This window comes from Anoplopoma fimbria, chromosome 3 (genome assembly GCF_027596085.1).
Source record: "Anoplopoma fimbria isolate UVic2021 breed Golden Eagle Sablefish chromosome 3, Afim_UVic_2022, whole genome shotgun sequence".
Lineage (NCBI taxonomy): Eukaryota > Metazoa > Chordata > Actinopteri > Perciformes > Anoplopomatidae > Anoplopoma > Anoplopoma fimbria.
Window position 1 is genome coordinate 20,089,904 of NC_072451.1, and position 9,918 is coordinate 20,099,821.

At 42.4% G+C, this 9,918-nt stretch overlaps 1 protein-coding gene across 7 annotated transcripts; it reads left to right on the plus strand.

The window, feature by feature from the left end:
• Nucleotides 1-125: 125 nt before the first annotated feature.
• On the plus strand, nt 126-9,912 carry fubp1 (far upstream element (FUSE) binding protein 1). 7 transcript variants are annotated; one of them, XM_054596845.1, is made up of 20 exons: nt 126-263; nt 705-828; nt 1,522-1,557; nt 1,732-1,768; nt 1,862-1,908; nt 1,992-2,063; nt 2,156-2,213; nt 2,335-2,497; nt 2,597-2,695; nt 2,849-3,001; nt 3,099-3,201; nt 3,438-3,683; nt 3,837-3,997; nt 4,093-4,244; nt 4,352-4,428; nt 4,565-4,690; nt 4,960-5,034; nt 5,471-5,533; nt 6,325-6,491; nt 6,726-9,912. In XM_054596845.1, exons 1-20 carry the CDS (start codon nt 171-173, stop codon nt 6,732-6,734), a joined length of 2,061 nt encoding a protein of 686 aa, XP_054452820.1. In that variant the 5' UTR covers nt 126-170; the 3' UTR covers nt 6,735-9,912. The 7 variants fall into 7 exon arrangements, with proteins under 7 accessions (XP_054452820.1, XP_054452819.1, XP_054452821.1 ...); XM_054596844.1 differs by having other exon boundaries at nt 6,325-9,912; XM_054596846.1 differs by having other exon boundaries at nt 705-795; nt 6,325-9,912.
• Nucleotides 9,913-9,918: the final 6 nt, after the last annotated feature.

The following is a 9,918-nucleotide window of genomic DNA, read 5'->3' on the forward strand; positions in this document are numbered from 1 at the left end:
CCTTTTTCACTCAAACTAACATTTTCAAACGTTTGCCACAACGGAAACCAAAAACTCCGACAATTCGTGGTCGTTCTCGCGAGAGCACGTTTAACCGCGAGGTTTCCGCCTCAATTCCCGTGAATGTAAGCGGCCATCTTGTCGCGCCGAGCAGGAGAAGAGCAGCAGATATGGCTGACTACAGTAACGTGGCTCCCCCGTCCTCTAACAACGGCGGCGGAATGAACGACGCTTTTAAAGACGCTCTCCAGCGTGCACGACAGGTAAGACCACGTAATCAAGTCAGTGTTGAAATAATGTCGAAGTCGTGGGTTAAAAAGCGAGTTATGCTGCTTTTTTTTGGTGCTGTCGTTGCATACGACAGCGAGGCGGGCTATGCTAAGCTAACGATTAGCTTATGTTACGCCATAAGGCAAACAGATGTGAGCGATCTTAGATAAATATACCCATTTAATGAGACACATATTACCTCCTTATTGGAGACATAAACTGTGTATAGTTTGATGAAATCCACGTGTACGTGTCAGTTTAAGTGGAAGTGTCCGCTTCCCTTTGTTGGCTCAGACTTCCGGACTGAAGTCGAGGGATGTTCAGAAATGAAGGCCGCAACCAGAGCGACCGAGCATCTGCAGCCACACACCTACTGCAGATGCACCGTCTTTTAAAAACTGTTTCTCTCTCTTTGTTTACTTTGTGTGTTTCAGATCGCAGCGAAGATCGGCGGTGATGGCGTGGCGGCTCCCCCAACAAACGAGTTCGGCTACGGGGGCCAGAAAAGGCCCCTGGAGGACGCTGGTGGGTATTTTCCCATGCCTAACCTGAATATCGGTCAGTGGCTCAAATCGATTCAATGCAAGTCTTGATAGTTGATGCTTGCCTGTGTTTTTATTTTTTTTATTTTTTAGCAGCTACTAAATTGTATTTGCCTAGAAATGACAATTAACTCATTGACGTGTATTTGTATATATTAATGTGCATTACTGTAGTCTAACATCCAGTTTATTACTCCTTCTAACCACATGAACAGTTTTTTAATGTTTGAAAGTTTTAGCGTATGCAGTGTGATAGAGATTGCATGTTTTTGAGAGTTGTATTTTCACTGACTATCAGTTGTAAAATCAGTGCCTGGCAAATAAATATGTGGTAACGGATGAAAGCTATGGGCGAAGAGCATTGTGATTGGAAGTATAATCCTGCAAGAAATGTTGTAAAATGAAACTTGTATACAATATTACAAAGCACCACATGAAGGCAGATAATCAGTTTCAACAAATAGTCAGGGAGTTATGATTTATTGTGGCACCTTTTTGAATTGGATGGCATTGGGTTTAACAGGCAGTTGAGGGTATATTCCAGCTCTGTATGTTTGGTGGCTATGCAGGCTTCTGTTTGCCATAACCATTTGCATTTCAGCTAGTAAGCCATTTACCAATTGAAAAACATGTAGGAATGTAATGGGTATGGGTAATGGTGGGTATAACGATAGATACTTATACTGGTTATTATGTCATGTTGTCACAGACCAACCAGAGACGAAGAAAGTGGCTACAAATGACGGTAAGTGACCTGATAACGTAGCTGTAGTTAGTTATGTATGTGGCTGTTGTGATGATTCCCAACCCAAAGTAATTGGCCCAAAAATTAGCATGAATTGGTAATGTGTTGCATGTGTTAAACTTAAATTTGTTGTATATGTGTTCCCCTAATGTACTATAAATTCTCGTTTTGCAGCCTTTTCAGCAATGGGAGGAATGGGTGGACCCTCAAGGTAGATGCTCGAGCTAAAGTAGAAATAAAATGTCACACTTGGTCTTTAATTAGGAAGCTAACATTCATTTTTTTCCCCCCCTGTTGTTCTCAGGTCAATATCAGAGGAGTTCAAGGTTCCAGATGGGATGGTTGGATTCAGTAAGTAGTTTTTTAAACACTAAATAGCTAAAGGAGTCTGGTGTTACTGAATATTGAAATGTAACACACTCTATTTTCCTCAGTTATTGGAAGAGGAGGCGAACAAATATCACGTCTGCAGCAAGAGTCTGGATGCAAGATACAGATAGCGCCTGGTAAGTTCAGATCGGTTGTTGATATTGTTGAATCTGAGGTTTTGGTTTATTGTTGGGATGTTGGCATTAACCGCTATTTCTATGTGTTGCAGACAGTGGAGGAATGCCAGATAGGTCAGTGACATTAACAGGAGGACCAGAATCCATCCAGTAAGTTAACTATTTCCAGGTTATTGTCCCGGTCAGGGAAAATCTTTGTTTCTAAAGTACATTTTTGTTGGTTCCTTGTCAGCGATTTCAGTCTGTATGAAAGTCGTTCTCCCCCCCTCAGGGCTGCAAAAAGGCTACTAACAGAGATCGTTGACAAGGGGCGCCCAGCTCCAGCATTCAACCACAACGATGGCCCGGGAATGACTGTCCAGGAGATTATGGTCCCTGCCTCTAAAGCCGGTCTTGTCATTGGCAAGGGTGGCGAAACCATCAAAAGCCTTCAGGTGAGTGTCCAGTCACTCAGAGCTTGAGTAGTAGAGTGAATGTGACCATGGTGTTGTTTAACCAGGGAACACATTTGACAAAGACACTCTACTCTGCAGGAAAGAGCTGGAGTGAAGATGGTCATGATCCAAGACGGACCCCAAAACACAGGCGCTGACAAGCCACTCCGAATTTCAGGAGAGCCCTTTAAAGTTCAGGTGGGTCGTCGCTCCTTTGAGCATTGTAGCTCCAACGTAAGAGTTGTACATTAACTAATAAAATTGAGGCTACCTCTGCTTTAATTTCTTGGACCCCCCCATGGAAACCATTGGAGTGGTGTGGTAATGGCATGTACTTTATTTTCTCTTCAGCAAGCCAAAGAGATGGTGATGGAACTGATCAGAGATCAAGGCTTCAGGGAGCAGAGGGGCGAATATGGTTCACGAGTTGGAGGTGGAGGAGGCGGGGGAGGAGGAGGCGGAGGAGGAGGAGGAGGAAGCAGCAACGGGGGAGACAGCTTAGATGTGAGTGTTTGCAATCAATTGTCTCATTTCTCAAGTTTGGGGCCGGGATGTTGAATCAGTAACTTAACATTTGGTTTTATTTGCCGTTATCGTTCAGGTTCCTGTACCCCGGTTTGCAGTGGGAATTGTTATTGGCAGAAATGGAGAGATGATCAAGAAAATACAGAACGACACTGGCGTCAGGATCCAGTTTAAACCAGGTGAGTGATGAAGACTGGTCAATTATGAGAAACAACAATGGCCAAAAGCCAAGTCATTTGGATGTAGAAAATAAATGTGTATGGTCAATGATGAAACTCATGCACCACGCTGAGAAGATGATGTATAACCCCAACCCTTTTATCTGAGACCTGAACACGCAGACAATGAAGTTAAATCCCAGGAACATAAACTATGTCTCTATAGTCTCTAACTACCATATTTGTTCCTTTTAAAGATGACGGCAGCACACCAGAAAGGATAGCACAGATCATGGGTCCCCCTGACCAGGCTCAGCACGCAGCAGAAATAATTTCCGATCTGCTGAGGAGCGTCCAGGCCGGCGGTCCTCCAGGACACGGTGGTGGCGGCAGAGGTCGTGGTCGCGGGCAGGGGAACTGGAACATGGGTGGCCCCCCTGGTGGCCTGCAGGAGTTTACCTTCACTGTCCCAACCATGAAGACTGGTCTCATCATTGGAAAAGGCAAGTGATCCATCAATGGAATTAATGCACATTGATAAATAACTGTATTTGGGGGATTTGTATGCTTGGTCTTTCGCCTGTGGAAATTACCCCCCAGTAGTCGTACAAGCTTTTGGCCTATTGTTTTTTAATATTTATTTCTGAACTGTTCAGGTGGTGAGACAATCAAGGGCATCAGCCAGCAGTCGGGAGCCAGGATCGAGCTGCAGAGGAATCCTCCACCCAACGCCGATCCCAACATCAAAATGTTCACAGTTCGGGGCTCCCCTCAACAGATCGACTACGCCAGGCAGCTGGTGGAGGAGAAAATTGGGGTGAGACACTAGCTTTTGTTAAGGTGTCCCTTTTTTTTGACATTTGTCTTTTTCTAAGCTTGTTTACTGATCAGGATGTGTTTCTGTGTTTTCAGGGACCAGTCACTCCAATGGGTGGCCCACACGGAGGTCCAGGACCACACGGAGGTCCAGGTCCACATGGTCCTCCTGGACCACCTGGGCCCCCGGGAGCTCCCATGGGTCCATACAACCCAGGACCATACAACCAGGGACCTCCAGGACCACAGTAAGTACAGTGGCCATTTGTTTTTACCTCCATAGGTAAAGATCAAGAATATTTTAGACACAGGATACCGTGTGGAAAGTTAAGTAATTTTCCTTTTCTTTAATCAGTGGTCCACCGGCGCCTTACCAGCCTCAGGGATGGGGCAACGGCTACCCACACTGGCAACAGGGACAACCTGATCCAAGTGAGTAATGGCTCTAGCCCAATGAATTAGAAGTTGATAACTCAGTTCCATATGCACTTATATAGAGAAAAGACTGGATGTTTATAGCGTTTATCCGGGCCTCTGTTTTGTAACAAAACCTGTTTGTTTTGTTCAGATAAAGCAGCAGCCGATGCCAACGCAGCAGCGTGGGCAGCCTACTACGCTCAGTACAGCGGGCAGCCGCAGGCTCCCATGACCCCGACAAGCGGAGCACCTGGCACAACTCAAGCCAACGGCCAAGGTGACTGATGTGTTTCTCGATAAGTGGTATCTGTTCAAGCAGATGGAGAAGCAGGAACGGTGGAGACAAGAGTAGAGCAGTGTAGCTACCTAGCTTTAGCTTAGTAGGGAAACGGGAAACAAGTTGGTTTGGTTCCACCATTTAAATGACTTGGCTTTGGCAGAGCATCATTTAAATTTTTTTAATAAAAACAGACTCAACCCAGGCAGGTGGAGGACAAACTTCTGGGGAAAATACACTTTTTTACAAGTTACCGTTTTTTTTAACAGGTGACCCACAGGCTGCAGGTCAGAGTGGACAGGCAGATTACTCCAAGGCCTGGGAGGAATATTACAAGAAAACGGGTATACGAACCTAGTTTCAGTGTTCACCTATTAACACAAGACGGTCTAAACAGAGACAGGGCATTCAGCCGGCTTCTTTTTCCGGTCTGGGTATTCGAACGTGCTGTGGAGCGTTTTTCAGTGTGCCTCCACTTGGTTTGACATTTGATGCCTGTGCTGTTTAGACTGCAACACTTTTGACTATCTACAGGACTGAGCTGACGAACAAAGAACCCCCTTTTATGAGCTTAGAGTAGCTTATTTTCTAGAATATTTTAGGGCTTCATCAGCACTGATGGCAGATATTTTCCATGAGCCATGAATGTGTAACTGCTACTCAACGTTGGTAGTGTTAAATGTTTGCTTTGCTGGTCATGGCTATCAACCATGTAGGATAAGATTTGAGTTTTTATTCTACCTTTGGATGCATTGACACTTTATTTCCTTCTCTTTGCAGGTCAACAGAGTCAACAACCTCAGGACTACACGAAAGCCTGGGAGGAGTATTACAAAAAACAAGGTTGGTACTCCTGTTAGCTGAAACCAGACAGTGAGATCACACTTAATTCATTAAACATTTTTCATTGAGCAACTACGAATACAGATGGTGTTGTAAACATTGAACCCTTCAGTGTTTGTGCTTTTCTTAATGCATAAATAGAGCAAAACCACTAAATTGAACCTACATATGAAAACAAAATCAGAGATCATATTTTAGTCAAAAAAGCTCATATGGGACAGTGCAACACAGTTTGCTGTGTGTGTGAACCAAACTGTTTAGGAATCAAGTGTGATCCTGGTGTTTGTAGAGATGTTCATAATAATAAACTTAAATGAAGAAACAGTGAGAATACACTACTGATTCACACCCTTTCCAGTAAGGAACTCGAAATGGGAATATCCCGGAGTAGATAAACCAGTCGGTCAAGTCAGACTTCTGCTCTCGCTCTGAGACTAATGTTTTGAATGTTGACGGGTGGCTGTGCCCCTCTAGCAGCCCTCTGCAGTAGAGGTGCTGCTCTCTCAGCTGCCCAACAGAAATACAGAAGGTTTCTGTCTCGCCACCCAAAGAAAGTGGTGGTGGGTTCGTTCCCCTTCTTATAAAGATGCCATCTCAAAATACTTGGAACTGTTATTGTGAAATAAATTAGTTTGTAGTAGGAGAAGCATTTATCTGTAATGTTTCTTATAGGATTGACTTGCAAAAAAAGTGGATTTGCTCTGTCAAGTTCAATCTTAAAACCTAAAGCAGACATTTTCCAGAAGCTTATACGCGGTTCCATCAAGTTCGGTCTTTTGTTACCTTCTCAGGTCAAGCAGCCCCTCAGGCCACAGCGGCAGCAGCAGCTGCAGCAGCCACCCAGCCTGGAGGCCAGCCAGACTACAGCGCTGCCTGGGCGGAGTACTACCGTCAGCAGGCCGCCTACTACGGCACAGCCAACCCCCAGGCGATGGGTGCAGCACCACAAGCCCCTCAGGTACACCCCCGATAAGAATCTGCCCTCCACATCCACTGAATATTCAAGTCTTTTGTGCCTTAACCGCCTTCCTTCCTCAGGGCTCACAGGGCTCCCGTGACTGCAGCAGCCTCACACACTTAACCAAAACCATTTCCTCCCTAAACAGGTTTTAAGCTTTTTATTTTGGGAAGCTGAGACCACTGTTTCTGATGTTAACATGCAATGTATCTTCTATGTATTTCTTCTGCACAGGGCCAGTAATGTGAAGTGGACATAAAGTAAATGCTACATTGTCGAAACAAAATCCTTTGTTAAATGTTTGGATGCAGACGCCTTGATGAAGATCTTAAATTTCCTTGGTTTGAGAGTGTTTCACATAGATGGCAGATACCCGGCGAACACGTCCTCTTCCTTTTTTTTTTTTTTTTTTTTTTTTTTCCTTTTTCTTGTAAATGCTTTGTTTTTAGTGAGGTAATTCTACATATGGTCATTCCAGCCCTGTATCTACATTAAATGTGGTTAGAACTCATGTTTATTAAACTGTAGACATTACCATGTAAATCATCTCAGTTTTAAAATGCTATTGCCTGTTGTGTTTTTGCAATAAAACAAACTGAAACCTCCTGTGTTGGTAAGTTGGGGTGGTTTAAAACCAAATGGGTTAAGAGGAATTTCTGTATGTTTTAGTTTTACGGGGGGAAAAGTAGAAAAACAAACAAAAAAACAAAACAACGCAGGCCATGTTTGGGTTTATTGTCCAAAAAGGTTAACTCAAAGTTGTGCTGTCCTGTCTCTCTCCAACTGTCTATAAGGCTTTTAGTTATGTTATGTGCGTTCCATGATCCTGAGTGATTCTGACAAACGTCCTTGTTGATAAGACTTTTTTTTACACTTCTGTTTCTGACTTTGCTCTCTGACTTCAGCAGTACACATATTTTTATTGTCATTAGAAAGTCGACAGGTATCTCTGTACCGTAATTCATGCATTAACCGGGTTGCTGTGGTACTCTTTTAATTTTGTCTGGTTTGCTGACATTGTTGAGGTAGTATGCATTGTATATTGCCTTGATATAGACACTTCCTCCTCCACAGGCAAGTTTAGAAAAGCGGTAAGCACGTGTTTTTTTTTTTTTTTTCCTAACATGTTCCCTCAGAAAACGTGGTTGCAAGAAATGCTGCATATTTTTAGTGTTATATATATTTTTTTGTGCTGTTCTTTTTCCAGGACAGTCAGGTAAATTGCCACTGTATCTCAAATGCATTGAAACGTTTGTCTTGCCCATTTCAAAGTGCGAACTAACTCACATGTATAAAATTGTGTTTTTTTATTTACAAAAGAATGTTTTTTTAATATAAAAACATTGCAAAAATCATTTTTGCTGTCCCAATTCTGTTAGTGTTTATCCAATATAAGAACATAGATGTTGTAGGGTCGGGGGTGGCTAAGCAGTCTTCATCCATCAGTTGAGCCCTCCTATACTGTAAGTACAAAACTGTGACTGACTTTGAGAGATAAAAGCCTTTTTTTGATGCTTTATAAACTGCAAAAGATGTAGTATTTTTGTCAAAATATTTCCATTTCCCCATGTCTCTGGGTAAGTATGAAATGTTCTGAGGAGAGGAATAGTACTTTTGGATTCTTGTACCACATATTTCTGAGACTTGTTTGACAACATTCAGACTTTGAATCTTTTACAGTATGTTGATACTTTTGTAGATTGTTAGACTATTTGTGTTGGTAGCATTTCAGTGCCGGTTGGATTTCTGATCTGAGGGTTTTTGAATGTCAGCACTCTGTTACACTGTTGGTAGGAACTGTTTTAAGGATGCCCATGTGGTTATTTGCGTTTTGAACACCTGATCTGCTAAGTGCCATTGTGTAGTTGACTGTCTCATGTTTTTCTTTAAATGCCATTTATTGCAAACATCTTGCTTAGAAAATCCCCACTGCATAACTCCAGTGTAGCATGCATAGGTTTCTGCTGATATTACTTCAATGTCCTATATGAGCATGTGGAATGGTAGTAGTGGAAGTGCTTCTGACTAGCCCAGTATTATGACATATTTTTTCTGAATGAGCACTGTTGTGAAAGGCTGTTAATTTGAAGCATTGTTCACTGATGGCAAACAGTGCAATATATCTGATCTTTGCAGTGTCGTCCCAGACCTTGCACCTTAGGTTCTGCTGCAATAACACAGGTAAGCGAAACCTAAGGAAAAACAGTGTTTTTTGTCTAGTGACATGACCAATTTACATGCAAAGAAATGCATACCTGTGTCTTTAACATGCCTTAATGCATTTAATGCTTAGTTGTCAAGAAATGTCAAGGATTTTTATCTGGTATGAACAGCCCTTTTTTAAGATGATCTGCTTTCATGAATGAACTGCATGATATGAGCTGTATGACTTTTCTTACATGAAGTTTGACTTTTCAAAAAGTTGACTACCCAGAAAAAGTTGTTTCATAGGCTCACTGAGGAAATGTTGTCGTATGTGATTAATATTTGTTGATAGCCTTATCTATTCATCCCGGTAAGTCTGACTGACTGTGTTTTCGATGCTTTAGACAAATATGACGCTGGTATATCGAAACTGCATGCCATGCAAACCTGTTGCTAGAAGTTAGAGATGTGCTCAACCGCTAGTGAAATATATGATTCTTTTTTTTTTCTTAAAATTTCATAATCTGTCGTGGTGTAAATCTGCCCTCAAGTGCAGTGCAAATCTCTTATTGAAACGCTGCTGCCTTCACTTCTTGCTCACAGTGTTGGAGGACGCTGCAAGCTTAGGTCTTAGAATCAGGCCCGGTCGTAGTTGTTGTCCCCAAAAGGAGGAATCCTTTGAGTCAATCCCCACTGCTGAACGTAGACCGTTCAAGAGCTCCAGCCATAAGGTAAAAACAGCAACGCAATGAAATTTAAAATTCTGTGATTGCAAACTGTGGTCAGATACATGTTTTTTCACCTCGGATCATCTTGTTTTTTAATTCTTGATGCCATAGTTTATACAGTTATATGCTGGTTTCTTGTGCTGCTTGAATTCCTTCAATAACTTTGAGTCAATAGGAATGTTCTTTAGAAAGTTGGATGAGGACAGGAAGTGATATACTTTAGATGACATGCACTGTTTTTATTGGCAGTAAAAAATTGGGGGGGGGGGGGGGGGGGTTGCAAGTTTAAATCACTTTTCTCTGTAGTTAAAGGGTCACTGTTTGTTTTGAGGCTGTTCTTTCTGTACATGTGAGATGCTCTGTGTTTCAACACAGAGGTCGTGGGGGTGTAGAAGACAAAACAAGGAGCATGCCTTAGAGGTAAACAAAAAGGTTTCATGTGTGTTTCTGTGTATATTATCAAATATATTGTTTTTTTTGCTTAATGAATCAACTGTTATGACTTTTGAAATGTTGCCATGTTCATTAATAAAGTTGTAACAAATGAACTGGCC